At 47.5% G+C, this 18977-nt stretch overlaps 1 protein-coding gene across 1 annotated transcript in view; it reads right to left on the bottom strand.

Moving 5' to 3' along the window:
• Positions 1-502: 502 nt before the first annotated feature.
• The window catches only part of LAMA3 (laminin subunit alpha 3), a 240568-nt gene continuing 222093 nt past the window's right edge, over positions 503-18977 (bottom strand). Inside the window, exons 67-75 of the mRNA XM_065889461.1 lie at positions 18397-18550; positions 14131-14300; positions 9998-10181; positions 7658-7798; positions 5146-5293; positions 4900-5030; positions 3024-3117; positions 1658-1777; positions 503-651 (exon numbers count right to left, since the gene is read on the bottom strand). Of these exons, the coding sequence (XP_065745533.1) occupies positions 503-651; positions 1658-1777; positions 3024-3117; positions 4900-5030; positions 5146-5293; positions 7658-7798; positions 9998-10181; positions 14131-14300; positions 18397-18550 (1291 nt within the window). The remainder of the gene's footprint in view (positions 652-1657; positions 1778-3023; positions 3118-4899; positions 5031-5145; positions 5294-7657; positions 7799-9997; positions 10182-14130; positions 14301-18396; positions 18551-18977) is intronic.

Genomic DNA, 18977 nt, shown 5'->3' on the forward strand with positions numbered 1-18977 from the left:
AAAACTGTGTTGTACGTAGCACACTGAACAGGTGCTGAAGAATTAATACAATTAAAAATGACCAGCGAGCCAATCGTTTTATGTTAATAAAACATCATAATTTGAAGAGTACACTGCATTTATTTAACCCCATAAATTATAACATCTTAACACATGTAAAATTTTTGTATTTTTAAAGTGCTTTGAAAGATATTTATTTTTTTTAACAAGTGGAAAACAATGTTCTTTAAAAGACATCAAACTTTTAGTGGAAAGTGATATTACCAGAAGCATGTAAGGATTTGTTCATCCTCTTCAAGAAATGGGATTTTTATGTAAAATATATATGTAGCACTGAATGCCAAAATGATGGGTATGTGTGGTTGGAATTAAAAATGAGATTTGCTAATAAACCCATCGGGATGGTGTCTTAAGTCAGAACGACCTTGAGAGGGGAGAGGGAGGGGTGTTGGGTAATCAGTGCTTCCAGAGGTGAACTTCCCTGCCTTGTGATGGGTTTGAGTTAGTGGTCAGGACAGTGGCCATTCAGACTGACAGTCCCCCGAACTTCTGCAGCTTCAGTGACAGGGGCAGGAACGTGGTTGACTTGAATATTCTTCAGGCAGCCAAAAAAGGATCTCCACACGGGAAGCTTCAGGCTTTTCAAATTAGCTGAAAGACAAAAGGAGAGGCATTTGATGGCTCATTCATACTGTCAAGTGAACGCACTCCGTTAAGAAACGGTCTTATTAGAGCTAAAGGGACCCAGGCTCTCAGTCCACCCAGTCCTCTCCTGCTTTAAGCAGGCACCCAGCACAGCCCCTGCTGTGAAAGGTCAGCCACAAGGCTACTCTGCACATCCTTCAGAGAAGGAGATTCCACAGCCCAAATCAATAGATAATGACTCTGAACTCTAGTGCTTTGCATGGGTCATGGAAGACCTATAAAATTAACCACCAGACCATTTGGAGGCACATAAGTCAATGAAGGCTGACAAGGCTCTTTCCAGGCAAAATTCCAGTCTTGAACTTGACTCTGATTCACCTGACTCTGATCACCCTGCCTGATTCCCCCATTCTGGCTCCACACAGCTTAATAAGTCACCAAAACTAAGTGCCTGGAGGGGAGAGACCAGAGTCTCAGGCCCTTTTCTGATTCTTTATGATATCAGGCTTCTAGGTTCATGCAGGCTCTTAGGAGAGGCTTATAAATTATAGGCTTGGGGGGCTTCCCTGGTGGCGCAGTGGTTGAGAGTCTGCCTGCCAATGCAGGGGACACGGGTTTGTGTCCCGGTCTGGGAAGATCCCACATGCCGCAGAGCGGCTGGGCCCGTGAGCCATGGCCGCTGAGCCTGCGCATCTGGAGCCTGTGCTCTGCAGCGGGAGAGGCCACAACACTGAGAGGCCCGCGTACCGCAAAAAAAAAAAAAAAAAAAAAAAGATAGGCTTGGGACAAGAGGAAGCAGCAGCCACGTGGCCTGGGCTGCTGGGAAACGTTCTGTTGCTGGCAGTCGGGTTTCCCCACAAGCTGGAGAAAGAGTCTCACTGTCTACACGGTCCAGCCAACGGCTGCCCTGCTGATAACCCAACAAATGTGATGCCCCCACCCACGGGTTAAGATGGAGATGTTAAGAGTTGACGTGGGACAACATGGGTGTAGAAGTCAGCACAGGAGTCACCTGGGACACCTCCAACGTGCAGATGCTCCTGCGTGCGGGCAGTGGGGACGGGGTGCCGTCCAGCGGTGGAACTATGGTCTGCGTCCAGTTTCAGGTGCAGGATGTGCTGTTTTATGGTGACTGCAGGGAAAGAAAGCAGGTCAGGTCTATCACCTGAGAGCCCTGCCCACTGTATAATGTCTACACCGTGCTTCATCATCGGCTTCTTTCTCACTCACTCCTGTTGGACCTGAGGGAGCGCGGCTCGCAGGAATTCCATCAACCTAAGCACAAATTCAACTAATTTCTCCCCACCAGGTGCTGTTTAGGTGCTTCCACATATATTACAGAATTTAACCCTTAAAATGAATCTGTGAGGAAGATATCATCGCTCCCGTTTCTCAGATAAGAGACTGTGACCCTCAATCACTGAGGAGCTTGGCAACATGGCTTGGTTATAAATTAAACAAGTTGGGATTCAAGCCCTGGTTTCCTGTCTCCAGAGGCCAGTGCTTATTTCACGTGATCTCTGGTCCTTTCCAAGAAGACACTGACTGACTGCTGAAAACGGACTCCAAAGACAGTGGCTTTTGACCCTCCCAAATAAAAGTCCTCCAGCGTCAACAATCTTAACCAACTGCAATGCAGTTAGCTTTCAAATTAGCCAAGAGGCAGCTATTTTTAACAAAAGGTATTTTAGCCAATACAGGTTAATATATCTCCAAACTTGTGTGCTCAAGTTATTCCTAACATAGCAGATTCGACTTGAGAGTTTATGCCTGTTCCCCGTCAAGCGGTTTGTCTAAATCGTTGGCATTAATATTAAATGTTGTTGAAAAAAATAACCCAACGATGAACTTTACCGATAGTAAGAGCAAACATTTACTGAGCACTTAGGACGTACTGGACACGCTAGGCACTTCACACGCATTATCCCATTAATTTTCACAACCTTGGGAGGTGTACACTATTTTTACCTCCATTGTACAGATGAGAAAACTGAAGATAAAGAGGAATTAAGAAGCTTGCCCAAGGTCTCACAGGGCTGGAACTGAGACCTGACCTCTGTTCTCTTTGACTTCAGAGGCAAAATCTCAATCACAGTGTTATGCTACCTTGAAAACAAACATAGCTTATCAGTTTGCTGGGTTCCACACCGCGCCCCCCGCCAAAAAAAAACTCAGTGTGTTATGGAGAACTGGAGCTGTGAATTACATAAATACGACTGGAGTTGAGAATAGACATGTTCCCAGCACCTTAACCTGGTGGGCTGACCCTGGTCAGACGCTAATGGATGGATGAACTGAGGGAGCGTTTGGGATGTTCGAGTCCAGATGGAAAGGGAGACTGTTTCAGTCTGTGAACAACAGGCTACTGGACGTCATACCTGTCACCGAGTGCCACTGTCCATCACACAGAGATTGCTTTGGTGTGACCGATGTCAGGATCCCACCTGCCTCGCTGCCCACAGAGGCCGTGACCTGGAACACACATACATTTTCCTATTTCCTTCAGAAAGGCAGGTGGGGCCCACTTCCTGCCATCTTCCCTTCCCAGCCCTTGCACCCTGACCGCCCAGGAGCACTTGAAACATGGGTACACCCTCCCGCACCAGGTGACCATAGAGGGACAAAGGCTTTGCAGGAATCTCTCTGTTGCACCCCTTTCCAGGCAAGTGAGCTGCAAACCCAGGGCCTGGCCTGAAGTTACTGCCAAAGGTAAGGAGTCTTTCCCACTGACTCCCTACCCTGGTCCCATCAGGCCTGACTCAAAGGTTACTGATTAGCATCGAAGATCTGCCTTAGTTATTAAGCATGTGACACTAGCTCTGTTTAGGAGGACGTGTACAATTTGGAAGGCAAAAACGTTGGCTGAGGCCTATACCCGGCTGCAAGGGGCAGCCAATTATAATAATTCCATGAACGCAGGACTTAAAGAGGGTTCTCGTCCAAGGAATTCAGCAAGCTAACTGACTGAGTTTGCACTGGGCACGTGTCGGGGTCAGGCACTCAACGTGCTGTTGTGCAGAATCCCGCATTCCCACTCTGGGCCAGGATTCTCCAGGGGCTGAATCAAGGTCAATAAAATGAGAGGGCTAAAATCAGCATGTTGATAAGTAATTTACATCTAATTTGCATGTAAATCGGGCAATTTTCAAGCTAAACAGTGTCACAGCTGTTAGGAAGGTTATCAGGTCTTGATTTCGTTTTGGGGGGAATCTTTCCTATCCAGAAGCTCTCACCAAAGATGCTCCCCAACCCCTCCCCTAAAAAGCCAGCTTTGTCTGAACCACCGTTAAGCGTAGTTCCTTGCTTCTCGGGCCCGCAAGAGGCCTGCTCAGACTTAAAGCTGTAACTTAACTGAAAAGTGTCCAAGAGTTCTGACTACTGTATTTGATTCTGAGAGTTTTCCCTCACATTCGATAAACTGGAAGGATAAAGGTAAAAGAAAATGCTATATTATCAATCTTTGCTTTTAAGGCCTTAACTAAGAGAGGCTTCCTGGAAGGAGTTGGTTTGAAAGAGATTGTTTTGAAAAGGAAAGAGATTAAAAGTGGGCGGTGAACATAAGATATTGAGTAGGCCTGTGAGCAATGGGAAAGATGGAGCAGCAAAAGCACATGGCTGAAGAAGGAAGCCATGAAAAGCTAAAGGAAGGCTGGGTGGAGACCCTGTGGCCAGCTTGGCTGCAGAGACCAGAAGGGCTTGGTGAGCTGTGTAGAGAGGATAAAGGGAATCTGAAACTGACCCAGCGGATGTGGGGCATGGGCAAGGGTGTGACATGGTGTAGACGGCTGGTGAGAAAATCCATCCCATGAACTCTGGTGCTGCCCTTATAAATAAAAGTAGAGGTGTGACAAGGGTGAAGGGGAGGTGAGAAAAATGAACGTTTATTGAGTATATGGCAGCTTCTCTTCTCTTGACAAAAACCCTTAAATATAAGCATCATTCTCCACATTTTAAAGATAAAGAAATTGAGTCTGAGAGAGGTTAGGTAACTTCCCGAGGGCCCTATAACTAAGTGGTGGAGCCGGAATTCAGCCCAGCTTGTTTGAATTTGCCCAATTTTAAAGACGAAGAACAGAAAACATGACGACCAAATTACTTAAGGAAAAGGGTAATTTAGCCCTGAAGTCAGGCCTCTTAAATACAAGATTGGATTCCACTCTCTACCGTAACTCCACCTACCATGGTCTCCAGAAGTGGAATCTGGTTCTAATATAAATTCACACACCCTTCCCATGTCATCCGACAGCTACACACCTTTCCTGCCTCCATATAAACAGATAAGTGCTCCCCGGGTTGCCTTCCGATGTGAATTAGAATTCCAGTGAGACTTCTCGGGCGAATGCTGAAAACAAGCTTAAATTCTGGCCCCAAAAGCACGGAGTTGGCTTTCAAAACAAAAATAAACAAGTAATAGTTTAAACATCATAATTCCAAAAAAAGGATAAGAGTTCTTCAGAATCAAAGCTATAAAGATATAGAGCCTTCCAAACTGCTCCTTACCTAGGATGACATGACCTCCTTCTTGAGGAAAATAGATGCCTTTCTCCAAGCAGGGAGACACCCCGAAGCTTGCAGAAGCGGTGTCCAGGGGTTTCAAATCCAACTGAAAGTTCCTCAGGCATCCCACAAAGCTGTTTTGGGGGAGGGTCTGCAACAAAGCAGAAGAGAAAGCAAACTGTATTACCCACAACTCCCAGAAATCCATGCCCAGCCAAGGTTAAGGGCAGGGGCAGTTGTCCAAAAGAGGAGGAAGGAGGGGGATTCATCCATCCTGCTTCCAAGAGTCAGGTGGGCCTGACTGGCTCCATTTTGGCTCCCTCCATGGTGCCAAAAAACCCAGATACCAGGTGTTTGGTGGGTGGTCGAAGTTTGAATGTGCCACCAAACCAAGGGCAGGGGCAGTGGAGATGGCTACCTAGCGTGGAAACAAGAATACAGAGGGTGACTTGACCCTGGGCCACAGTCAGAGCTGCAAGAGGGGAAATTTCCACCTTGCTGTTCACAGATCTCACCGTCTCTTTGCAGGTACAAAATACGTCTTAGGGTTTCATGAGCCCGTGTGATAGCTTAATGCAGGGCGGCTGGCTGAAAAAAGAGGCCAAAACATTCCTAAAATAATGAAGGGTAAGAAAGCTCCCTACACTGTTGGGCCCAGTGCACCATCAGCAAATCACGAATGCCACAGGGTCAAGATCAGACACAGGGTGCGGGATCAGGGGGCTTGCATGGAGCCCCCATGGCTGCCGAAAGCTGGCCTGAAACAAGGGCTCCTCACCTGGGGCTCAGGGATGAGCTTCTGGGGTTCTCTGACCCCTTAAATTATATACCAGATGTCTGTGTATTTTCCTGGAGAAAGGGGCTAGAACTTTCATGAAATTCTCAAAAAAGTTAATAAATCACTGAATAAAATCCCTCTACTCTCTTCTGGAGTAAATGCCTTTAGGACTCTGGAATCCTACACGACGGATGCAAGACATGGTAATTTTAAGGGAATCTAGTGGTATTATAGATGCATGTGGTGTCAGTGTCATCAACAAAGTACTGATTGGGGCCCCTAAGAAATGTTAGTTTCTTCAGATTTGCCATCATGTATAACAAAGAGTCTGTATCTGACACCACACTCAGGCTCTCCAGTTCATGGAATCACCAAAGACTGGCTGCAAGTTTTGGTATTTGGAGGCAGCCACTGGTTGATTGGATGTTGCCTGCCCTTTGAAAGGATATGGAGGAGGGTATTCGGTGGTTTGCACCCTCAGTTTAAAGGAAGGCTGCGAACAGGACCTTGCTTGTAAAGGATGTTGTAAATGGGGTGCTACTGATTGTCTCAGATTTTAGGATGTTGAGTGTGATTTACCCAAGTCAAAAGAGCACCCAGGGCTTCCCTGGTGGCGCAGTGGTTGAGAGTCCGCCTGCCGATGCAGAGGACGCGGGTTCGTGCCCTGGTCCGGGAAGATCCCACATGCCGTGGAGCGGCTGGGCCCGTGAGCCATGGCCGTTGAGCCTGCGCGTCCAGAGCCTGTGCTCCGCAGCGGGAGAGGCCACAGCAGTGAGAGGCCCGCGTACCGCAAAAAAAAAAAAAGAGCACCCAAACTGTGCCCCTGAATCACTACCCCACCCTGTGATTTCTCTGAGAGGGAAAAAGGTACAGAGGTGGCAGAAAAGCAAACATTGAGTATCCTGTTTAGCAATTATTAATGTTATATATGTATTAGATACCATAATACATATACTATATTATGTTATACATTATTTATGATACATATATAAAAGTTATTACATACAACAAAGTAAAACAGTACTTTGACTTGCTGGGGCTTTGGCCCAAACCACAGTGCAAAACTCAAGTGGGCCAGGCTGAGTCCTGTGGAGATACCAAGGTGAAGGCCAGGTTAGCCTGACCACCTAGACTCCACGCTGGCAGAAGTGACCTGCTTTGATTACGTCCATTTCTGGCCCAGATTTGAGTCTCGGCCCTTTCCCCCAACTGCTAGCACACATCACACCAGAATGGGCACCAGCAGAGTGGGAAGGGGCAGGAGGGGCTCAGCGCCTGGCAGCGCATTTGGAGGAGGACAGTTCCTGGGCCGGAGCTGTTGACGGGCCATCTTCACTTTGTGTGCAAAAAAGGCAAATCTGGGAGAAGAGTGACAGGCGGGTTCAGCCACCCCAAGTAATCAGGGGCAGTGAGCCCTCTGGCCACGTGGAGAAGACAGGGGGAGGGCACCCACAGAACGCCACCCTGGGGCCACGGTCCCATCGGAGCCATTGAACCTGACAAATCCTGGTACGCACCCCTCCTTCTTGGGGACAGACAGACTTGTGATTTTCTCCTTAGCCCAAATTTTCCCTAAGTTTGGTTCTTGAGATAATTTTATTTCAGTCACCAAATAATATTAAAATACAGATTCAGTTATTAAAATAAAGTATTTTGATATCCTTGAATATATGGTACAATTATAAAGTTTATAGGGTGACTTGTTCTTATCTGTGGCTGTGAAGCATAACTATTTACCTTTGGTTTCCCTGAAGGAGACGATCCCAGGTAAACTGGTGCTCTGAGGCTGACAGTGGAATTTCCGGGCAAACTTCCCTCCCGGGCCCTCAGACCATCCACAACCAAGCGCCCCCTTTCTCCATCTTGCCCAAATGCCACCTTAAGGATAAAGAAAATACGTTAATCGTATTCTTACCTTTGACAACGGGCATTGTAGTTTATTAGTGGTCACAGGAAATTTTTTTTTAAAGTTTCTCTGTCCCTTCAAGTAGCTTTGAAAAATCAGAGTTTTCACCACAGTATCGTCATCATCATTTTGTGAGATTATGTCAGATATTAAACAGAGTGAGCTTAAAACATGAACTAAAACAAGATTTCTCAAAAGTGAACAAAAAGATATGTGACTGGAAACTTATACAAAAGATAAACAACCGAAGAAGCCAAGGATCATAAATAAACATACATCCATGCAACAGAGAGGAAGGAAGAGAGTGTGCAGAGCTGAGACGGGAGAAACTCACATGCTCCTCTGAGCAGGGGTCCTGGAGCAAGGGGCCAGTGGCTACTCCTCTCCCAATAAGAGGATCAAGTGTTTTAAACTCTTCACTAAAAGTCAGGATCCCTGGGCTCTGGTGTGGACTCTGCCACCTCATGGCTACGAGACTATTCACTAATGACTCCCCAGTGTAGATGCCCAGCTGTGACCTCTGGCCTCTACTATCCACTGACTCCTGGGCTTGAATGTCTGATAGGCAGCTCAACCGCAGGATGTTGACAACAGAGTTCCCACTCTTGCCTAGCAACACCTACCTCCTGCCCATCTTCTCCCTCTCAGCAAAGCTTCCACTATTGACCCAATCACTGGTCCAAAATCACAGGACTTGATGTTGACTCCTCTCTTTCCATCAGCCAAACCTCTTGGCTCTGCCTGTAGAACACATCCTGAGTGGTCTACTCTTTCCCCCTCTACCTCAGCCTCTTGAACCAAAGGCAATAGCATCCATCTGGTCTATTTACTTCTATTTTTACTCCCTTTTAGACACTTTAGCTAAAGAGGGTTTTGAAAATATCAATCTGTTTGTGTAATGCTTTTTTAGTTTTAGACTCTCTAAAAGCTTCAGACTCAGAATAAAAATCCCAAATCCTCACCTTGGCCTTCAATGCTTAAATGACCTGGGCCTGCACCTCACTCTTTTTTTAAATTAATTAATTAATTAATTTTTGGCTGCGTTGGGTCTTCGTTGCTGTGCATGGGTTTTCTCTAGTTGTGGCGAGCGGGGGCTACTCTTCATTGCGGTGCGCTGGCTTCTCATTGCGGTGGCTTCTCTTGTTGCACAGCACGGGCTCTAGGCATATGAGCTTCAGTAGTTGTGGCTCACGGGCTCTAGAGCACAGGCTCAGTAGTTGTGGTGCACGGGCTTAGTTGCTCCACGGCACGTGGGATCTTCCTGGACAAGGGCTTGAACCCGTGTCCGCTGCATTGGCAGGTGGATTCTTAACCACTGTGCCAGCGGGGAAGTCCCCCTGCCTCACTCTTGAATCCCACTTCTTATCCTTTCTGTTCTGTTCATTCAGCTAATTCCTAACTTAGTGTCTTTGTACTTGCTGTTCCCTCTGCCTGGAAATCCTTCCTATAACTTTATATGATTGTCGTCCCTTGGAGGAGGCCTTCTCTTACTGTCCTATTTGAAACAGTCTCCCTACTCGGCCACTTCCTTACCTTGCTTTAGTGTTTTCTCAAAGCAGTAGCTGACATTATATTGGGGATTTTTCTGTTTATGTGCTCCAGGATGGTGGCTTATTACATATTTGTTGAATGACTGAGTGAGTGTAACTTGTCAAGTCACTTAAGTTTTCTGAGTTCCAATTCCCTCGTCAGAAAACAAAAATACATAGGTCCCTTCTTGCCTTAAACTGTATTTCTTTAACCCTGGGATGCCTTCAGGCAAGAGCTGAGATGCTAGGGATGTGGGTGCTTACACCTGGGCTACAGAGAAGGCATTCCAGACTCACAGGGGGCCTGGAGACTGGAAACTGTCATGGAGAGAAATGGTCCAGGGAACAAAGGGTGGGAATAGGCAAGGGGAGTGGTGCAGCCCAGGGAGGTGCATGGGGGGTTGGGGGCGGCGGGTAAAGAAGCAGGGAGGAAAGCCCGTCTCGGCATGTAGGATGACATCCACACATGGCGCGTTCAGGAGTCTCTGGGGCTGAGGCGCTGGGGCGCTCAGTGCCTCTGACCACATGAGCTCTCCCAGTACTTGTGCCCTCTTGCCGGGAAGAACGCTGAGACTCCCGTCTTCAGCTATTCAGCAGTGAACTTGGCCCCAGCGGAGGCTCTAGGGCAGCCCCAGCTCTCACCGTGTGCCACTTCCCGTCACTGCACTTCTCTTTGCTTTTGAGCTTCAGTTGTTTCCCTCCTGCCCCCAGTGCAAAGACCGGGCGTCCTTTCGAAAGATAAAGAGCCATAAAGGAGTTCTTAGTGCCTGTGTAAAACACGAGCCCTCTGGACGCCGTTGTCTTCAAGTCCACGGCAAACTGTGACCTGTGGGGAAAAGAAAGCAAAAGGCGAAGAAGGGAAATAAGAGGTTTTTAGTGTTTCTTCAAATCTCCATAGCTGGGAGAGACCGTGAGGAACAAAACCCTACAACCTCCTTATTTAAATGAATAAACTAAGGCACTTCTTGATTAAACGACCCGTCTCTTTGGGAAGTTTTAAAAGCCATTGTATTTCAGCTGCTAAAAGTTTTGTTGTATAATTTCCTTACCGTATTGGGAAATAAGAGGAAGTTTTATGACAAACTCAGCTAGTGGCGTTAAGTCCCAGCACGTGGCAAGAAGGAAGATGCCTTACTTAAAAAAAAAATCTACATTTTAGAAAATTACGGTAAAATATACCAAACATAAAGTTTACCATCGTAACCACTTTTAAGAGTACGGTTCAGTAGCGTTAAGTACCTTCACATTGTTGTACAGCCAATCTCCGGACCTCTCTTCATCTTGCAAAGCTGAAACGCTCCACACATTAGACAACAACTCTGCGTTCTCTCCTCCCCCCCGCGCCTGGTAACCACCATCCTGCTTTCTGCCTCTATCAGTTTGAATATTCTAGGTGCTTCGTAGAAGTGGAATCACACAGTATTTGTCTTTTTTTGCAACCGGCGTATTTCACCGAGCAGCCTCGATTGTTAAACCCAGTGAATACGCTTTCTACTTTGTATACATGCAGGGAGAGGAAAGCTGTGAGGAGAAGGTGGGGGACAGCTTGAATAACAAGGATTTGATTTAAGCATCAGGTAAGCATTTTCTCCCCGTAAGACATATTTAACACAGTGGTACAGGAGTCCAGATCCACCTTCTCCCACCTACCCTTAACGTTTCTTGGACCTTAATACCGCATCTATGGTGGAACAGGAATTAAGGAAGCATCATGCAGTAAAAGCAGAGAGTGAAAGTTACTATTCCTTTGCATGATGGTTACATATCATAGGTACGTGTGGCTAAGCAAGCTTTGCTTTCTATGCAAACTCACATCCATCCAACCATCCATCCATTTATTTGTTCATTCAACAAATATTTAACGAGTGGGTCGTATGTACAAGGCACCATGGTGGGCACTGGGAACGCAGCGATGGATGGTTCATTCTTTGAGTGGTGTGTGGTGTGTAGGTGCCCTGAGGGGGTGCCTAAAAGTGTACTGGGAAAAGGTAATGGGAGATATGGGTGTCAATAGGCTATCATCAGGGACTTCCCTGGTGGTCCAGTGGTTAAGACTCTGCGCTACCACTGCAGGGGGCATGGGTTCCATCCCTGGTTGGGGAACTAAGTTTCTGCGTGCCACGTGGCGCAGCCAAAAAAAGAAAAAAAAAAAAGGCTGTCATCACCCATTCTTTGTGGTCTGTGTCCAAGTGCACACCAGACAGAGGGCAGGAACGGGGTCTATCCCGCTTAAAGCTGTATCCCCAGTGCATGATACACAGGAGGCCCTCAAGAAAGAGTTATTGAATTGAATTAAATGGCAAATGGAAAATGCGGAGGCAGAATCAGGAAGTGGAAGAAATAATTACACTGCTACATCTCTTTGCTTTTTAATACTGTGAGGCTGAGCAAACACGGACATGCACTTTCATTCTTCAGATCTGCAAGTTTCCTTGAGGGTACAGTTCTTCAAAATGCAAAAGAAATCTATATTTGTGAAATTAAACCAAGCCGACGGTGACACGGCTCAGTATTTCTCTTGGTGTAGCTGTGTATTAGTGCGGAGGTTTGGAATACGAGGGTTAGCCAATTTAAGGAGGATAGTCGAACTTGCTACAGAATGAAAGTACTTTACATGTGTGGGCTTGGTTATTAGACTTGACATTTGCTTTCCAGAATTATTTCTTAAAGCAATTTTCTTTCAGAAAAGACTAACTAACACCCAAAAATGACATCAGTAGCTTCAAATCCTGGCATATGACACTGTAGCTACGAGTCTTTATTGCTGGAGGATAGGAGGGAAAGACAGAGAGCAAAGTAGCATTTTTATACATTCACCCAGAGGTTAAAGTAGTGGTACAGGGTTTTACAGGAGAGGCCAAAAGTTTCTAGAATAGAAACCAGAATGAGAATAATAGAATAGTTCAAATCTTACAACATCCTGAAAATATACTCTGATTGCTACAATACTGGGGACTAAAATAATTTTTAAATTATATTTACTAAGGATTATTTTTTTCCTGCTTTCCTTTAAGGATGTTACTTTTTCCATTTATTATATATAATTCAGTGTTGGACAGGAAGATGCTGGGGTCGAATCATCAGAAGAAGCCAGATAACTCACCACAGTGAATGTGCTGAGAGAGAAGATGTAAGAAAGGGGCCACGGGGGGAGGGGGAGGGCAGAGGCAGGGGGGCTGGAGGGTGGGGAGGCCGGGAAGAGGACAGCGTGGGCAGCATCTGCAGGGAGACTGTTGTCATTACGGTCAGCTTGACCAACAGAGCAGAGATGTGGAGTGGAAAAGCCCTGGGAGGGGCTGAGAGGGTCACTGCTTCTGCCATCTGTCTGTCTCTGACTAGCATAGTTTTGGCAAATCAGGGATCCCCAGAATTTCCATGGGTCTACTGGAGATGCCAGCAGCTGGCCGAGGGTCTCCTTTAGAACTTGGCCCCTCCCCTTTCCAGGCTTCACACCTGCCTGTGAATCATGCACTTGCTTACTGAGTGCACCTCCAAGGGCCAGCTCATTACAAGCAATGACCTCTCCTCCCTGCAAGGGAAACATTATCAACCCCACCTAACTGATGAGAAAATTGAAGTTCGAAGAGGTGTGGCAATTTGCAAAAACATGTGAGACAGGCATAATTATGCCAAGCTTATGGAGAGGAAGCTGAGGCTTAGAAAAGTTGAACAGCAGCCCGCGGCGGCCGTGGAGCTGCCACTCAGAGTTCCCTTCAGGAGACCCCGCTGCGGGGGCATGGCGGCCTGGCAGCCTGCAACTGCCACGCTCTCAGAACCGCAGTGGCACACAGGTGACCCCCTGCCAAGCACTGAGCTCAGCGGCAGAACTAGAGCCGGGCCACCGTGCCCAACACTGGACTCTTCTACAGGGTGATCTTTGCTTGTGATGCCCACCGGCCTGCCTGACTCCCTTGGAGCTTCCCTGCTGTCTGAGGCTCGTCCCACCCACGCCCGCCTTTCCCTCTCCTTTCACAGGCCTCAGGCCTGTGTCTCAGCTGAAGGCTCTCCTTGCCAGCTCCTGCTCTCCCCCTTTTATTCTGCACAGGAATAATAACTCCCTTGCACATCTGATCCCATCTTGACCTCTGCATCCCCAGGACCTGAACTGGCCTGTTGTGGCCTGAGGTCACGCAGCCAGCAAGTGGCTGAGTGGGTGGATTGAAAGCCAAGGTCTTAAAGCCAGGTCTTTTGGACCCCTGGGCCATTGTGCCTCTGTAGAGAAGTCGTAAAGGAATTTTGGGCACCTTTTTATTTATGTCTCCTTCGAATCACATGAAAATGACAAGCCTTGTTTTCCTACTTTTTTTTTTCTGACAGAATTAACATCTCTGCTTATTCCCTCCTACCCAAAAGAGATGCAACTTGTTAGCACAAAAAATCCAAATGTATTCTCTAAAAATGATGGATCTGACACCAAGTCTTCCTAAAAGAATGATATTCCTCTAACTGTAGAATGCAAGAGAAGGTGATTTATCATAGCAATGAACAGCACCTTTGGAAAGAAATAGCCTTATTTTTAGAACACCGTCAATTCTAAACCAGAGCCAAGCTGATTGTTTCAGCCTCTGAGCAGCACATGTCACGTGTGCCTCCCAGTTGCGGGGAGGAAGCAGGCTCGGGCCCCCAGGCTGTGTCTCAGGTAGGTCAGCACCTCTTTTCGCAAACGTAGTAGTGCCCCCTTCGTTGGTGACAGGTGCCTGCTGTCGTGCCGGCTAGCCTGCCCTAGGGTAGCATCAGATTCTGAGTTGGCTTGGGGCAGGAAAATGAAATCATACCTGGGTTTCAGCAACTCCTGGGGAAGCATGAATAGCAAGTGGCTGGTGGGACTGTCCCCAAACCTGAGGGCTCCGTGGCTGGCCTGGGCCTCTGGAAGTGGTGGGCAAGACTGGGCATCTCCCCTCACCTTCAAGCTCCTTGGGGAGGCGGCTGGCGTGTCACACCATGGCTGTGTGGGAGAGAAACAAAAAAAAATCAGGACAGCTGATTATCAGAGGCAAGAGTTGGAAAATGCCTATATTGCTAAGTGCCTTGCTCAGTTTTGACTTTTGATCCTAAGAGCTGAATTCAATAGAGATGAATTCATCCTTGGGGAGGACGCATGTTATTCCCATCCTACACAGGTCTGCTATACATGGGACCAGTGGATACCCAGAGCACCTCTCCTCCATGGAGCTTCAGAAGAACCACAGTGTCCCTCAGGAGGGCCAGCAGGTGGCCAGCAGCACTGAGGCCCACACAGACAGCCAGTGGACCTGGAGCCGCCAATCTGCCATCTCCCCTCCAGGCCATTCACTTGGGCTTTAGCAGCAGGGCCGTGAAAGAACCCAGAGAACAGGAGGGGACCACAGCCTGTCCCCACTTTCCTCAGAGTTGACCCACACACAGAAGTCTCTCCTGACCTGGACGATGCTTTGAACTTTTTAACAGGAATGAGTTTTAATGCAGAAAAACAAGCATCATAAACATCACATGAGACTAGAAAAGTTGTTGGAAGGAACTGAGACTCTCCAGCCCTTCCCCCTCTTTTCTCTGCTGCAAAGCCCAGATTTTGATGAGGGGTCCACAGTCCCTCCCATGGGGCTCAGGGCACAGTGGGGCTCTCCATTCATGGAAGCCAGTGATGGGAATTCTCCATGCTGGGGATTGGTTCAGGAACGAGCATGTGACACCCTCCTGGCCAATGAGCCTTAAGAGTTGGTCAGGGGGCGAGGCCTCTGAGAAATGTTTCCTTCCAGAGGAGAGAGAAAGCCACAGATCTGTGCTTCTGGTGAGGGAACGCCCTGCCCGTAGCCCCAAACTGTGCGGGATGGAGCCAGGATGGCTGTGGGGAAGCAGAGCCCAGTCCCGCGGGCCAGGCCTGCAGCACACTCACCCTCGACCTGTCCCCTAATGTGACACTATAGATCCCCACAGAGGGTTAAGCCCTAGCAGCTGAAGTCTTCCTAACAGATCCAGATTCCTTCAGGATCAGGTTTTCCAACCTGACCAGATTCCTGGATAGGGTGCTTGGGATGCAGACTTAATACCAGTTATCTGCTGAGTGGAGATGTTCCATCACCAGAAAGTTAAGTGAGTTGTTTAAAATCACAGCCAGACCTGGATCCTCCAGGAGCTTCCTGCTGGGGGCTCACACCAGTGGGGCCCACTCCCTCCCTGAAAGATGCTCGTGTGTCAGCAGCAGTAACATCAAGATGCACAGTCTTCATAGACACTCTTGGTACCAACTTTTCCTTAATTCTCTTAATGGCAGCATCATCCTTCAAGGCACCCAGGCCTCACACCTTGGGCATCATGGACACCCTCCTACCTGGCCTCTTGCACGTGCTCTGTTTCCACGTCCTACTGTTCATCTCCGGGACATATTTTGTTTCCACTCCTTCCCTCTCACTCCCAGTCCCTCTACCTGAAGGTCAGGCTGCTGACTGTCTGGCCTGGACCATTCCGGTACTTTGCCAGTTTGACGCCACGTCTGTAGAACTTTCCTAGGCCAAACCATTCCATGGGCTGCTGCCAGTTTATTCGTCTTGAAACATGGCTTAAAGCACTCCTTTCAATGGCTTCACGCTGACTACAGAAAAAATGTCAAAATCACATCAGGCCATCTGAGGCTTGTCTGATCCGGCTGCAGCGTGTGACTCTGAGCTTACCTCCCCTGAGCAAGTGACTATGAAGAGCACGCTCTTTGGGATCCGGTAGCCCTGAGTTTCAATTCTGACTCTCCAGTTTACTTACTGGGTGCTCTTGGGCAAATTTTTCTTTTAACCTCTCTGAGACTCAATTTCCTGACGTGTAAAGTTGGCATTCTATTCTGCTCTCATAGGGGTGTGGTGGGAACTGAAAGAGAGAGAGTGAAGGCTTGTGAAGATCAGAGAGAATGCACGCAAAGCATCTATACCTGCGAGTTCCACCACACCCTGCCTCCCAACTTTGGGCTTCTGCTCACGTAGCAACAACATCTACTCATCTAAACTCAACCCATGCTCCAGGCCCAGTCTATGTATCACCTCCTCCAGAGGAACCCCCCTGATCTCTGTAGCAGGAAAATACCTGGCGTACCACTCCTGGAGCACGTTTTGTCCCTGTCACTTAGGTTATTAGTGTGTATGATAATGATAACAGCTAATAGTTACGGCACGCCTACCATGTGCCACGCATTTTATATTTATTACCTCAGTGAACCCTCACAACACCGTGAGATATTACTGTTCTATATCCTCATTTACGCTGCAGGAAATAGACCCACAGGGAGGTTAGATAATCATTCAAGATCACACACGTAGTAAGTGATAAAGCCAGGAAGTCTGACACCAAAATCCAGTACTTAACCACAAAGCTTGGTTGCCTTGTCTCTGTTATTGGGCTTTCGGAGGCAGAATTAATGTCTTATTCCACCTAATCTGGGGGCTTGCACGGAACAGGGGGAACATTAAATACAGTGTATTCACTGGGGCTCCCACATCAATAGCCCCAGCCCCACTCTCTCTGCTGAGGCCCCCCGGAGACACCTGACAACCAGCTTTCCACCTGTTTGAGGCACCTGTCACTCAATATGCCACAAACTCCACTCATTCTCGTTCCCTCCAAAGGCCTGTCCTTTTCATCTCTTCATAACTGGCTTCTCCATCCACCCAGATGCCTCAGAATTATACTAACTCCCACCTCTCCCTTGCCACCCACCTTCAATTATTGTATGAGTCTGGTACATTCCATCTTCTATATAGCTTGGAATCCATTCCTTCGCTCCGTCTCCACCATCACTGTGCTAATTTACTCTCTCAGTAACTCTCAGCATTACAGGGAAATAAATGGATCTATGACTTCATTCCTGAGGGGGCAGGTCTAAAGGTGTTCTTTTCCTGAGAGTAAAATGACAACCCTTTGGGATTTATGAAATATATTTCTTCTTAAAGCAAAAAAAAAAAAAAAAAATTTCGTTTTATGTACTATCTCTTCATCTCCCCAAATCATTGTGCAGCAGGAGAAATACTGGCAGACAAGCAGCATGTGATTGACGTTAAGTGAAAAGTGGGTTGAATGGAAGTGCATTGCTCTCGAGAGGGCCTGGGCTTTGGGGTCAGGCCGCCTGGGTTTGAATTCCAACCCTGCCTTCCATCTGTGGGAGCCCGGGCAAACTGCTCACCTTTCTAAGCCACGGCATCCTTTTCTGTGAGATGTGGCCGGTGATAGTACTTCTCCTATACGGTTACGTGCGGATTTAGTAAGGAAATCCACTTAAAGAGCTCAGCGTAGCACCTGGCACATTGGAGGTGTTCAGTGTTATCCATTAATCATATTAATTGTAACCTCAGATATGGGGAGGTCACACTGTAGACCTCAGGCAGAGCAAGGAACTTTTTGAAGTTCTAACCCTGTGTTCAATGTACGACAAAACTTCCACTCCTCCGAACAAGGAATTTCATTTCCTTTCAGCCTCTCTTAGTTCTACACACTAGACTCACCCGGGAGCTTTACAAAACTCCTTTACAAACTCCTGCCGCTTGGACCTATCCCAAGAGCATCTGACTTAATTGAGTGGAATGCAACCCAAGCACTGGGATTGTAAAAGCTCCCAGGGTGTCTAATGTGCAGTCAAGGTCAAGCCACACTGGTCTTGGCAAGGCCTGGGGGCGTGTGTGTATCTTGTCATAGGATGCAGGCAGAGGAGGGCCTGTGGGCAGGAGAAGGGCCGTGAGCCCTGTATCCTACAGGCAATCACTGTACTTGCTGGAGACACAGCAGAAGTGTCAAAAGAGCAAGACATCAGCTGCAGACACTGAGAAACCGCAGTCAAGGTTCTATTTGTTCTGTGACTGCAAAAATTGTCAAACGTTCAAGATACAAAATAAAAGCTAAAACAGAAACCACTTTGACCTTTTGGTGTAATCCAACTGTTGATGACCCATTATTCCTGGAGGCACTGGGCACCACCGGATCAGGTGACCTACATCCCTCCCTCCCCAACATCTCCGGTGAGGCAGGACGCTCTTATGAGAATCATCTGGAAAGAAGCAAAACCCAGGGTAAGGGTGTTTGATACTCACCTGGTGGATATTGAAAGTCTTGGCTTTGTTAAACCTTGTAGACCCGTTAAGCAACATTAGAAAAGGTGATTCGTTTAAACTGCAGCCTCCCAGGGACACATCTCTCTTGGTGGATTTACTGGCCAAATCTAGGACTTCGGGACTCTCTGATAATCTGGAATGAGGGCAGAAACGAACGCTGACATATCAAGGAAGACGCACTAGCGGGGAGGATTCGTTTCAAAACGACACATTCTCACTGTCCTGATTTCTGGGTAAACTTTCATCTCCCCGTACAGGATATCTAGAGGAAACACTAGGCTCATAGCGGATGAGAATATGCTGTACCCACCTCTGCCTTCCCTTAAATATCCAGCACCATGCCTCGCCAGCAGAAGGCCTTGGGAAACTTTTATTGCCTTGAATAGCCAGCGTTGCAGCAAAGCCAGAATATTATAGTTCTTTGGAGTGGGAGCCACATAGAAATATGAAAATGAAATATGCAGAGAGGACAAACACAGACACTGGATGACCTAGAATGACGGTGAACAAGAGGAAACTTCAGAAGTGATTTTGTGGAAGGATTTATCTCACTGCATTTC

This window comes from Phocoena phocoena, chromosome 13, assembly GCF_963924675.1.
Source record: "Phocoena phocoena chromosome 13, mPhoPho1.1, whole genome shotgun sequence".
Classification (NCBI taxonomy): domain Eukaryota; kingdom Metazoa; phylum Chordata; class Mammalia; order Artiodactyla; family Phocoenidae; genus Phocoena; species Phocoena phocoena.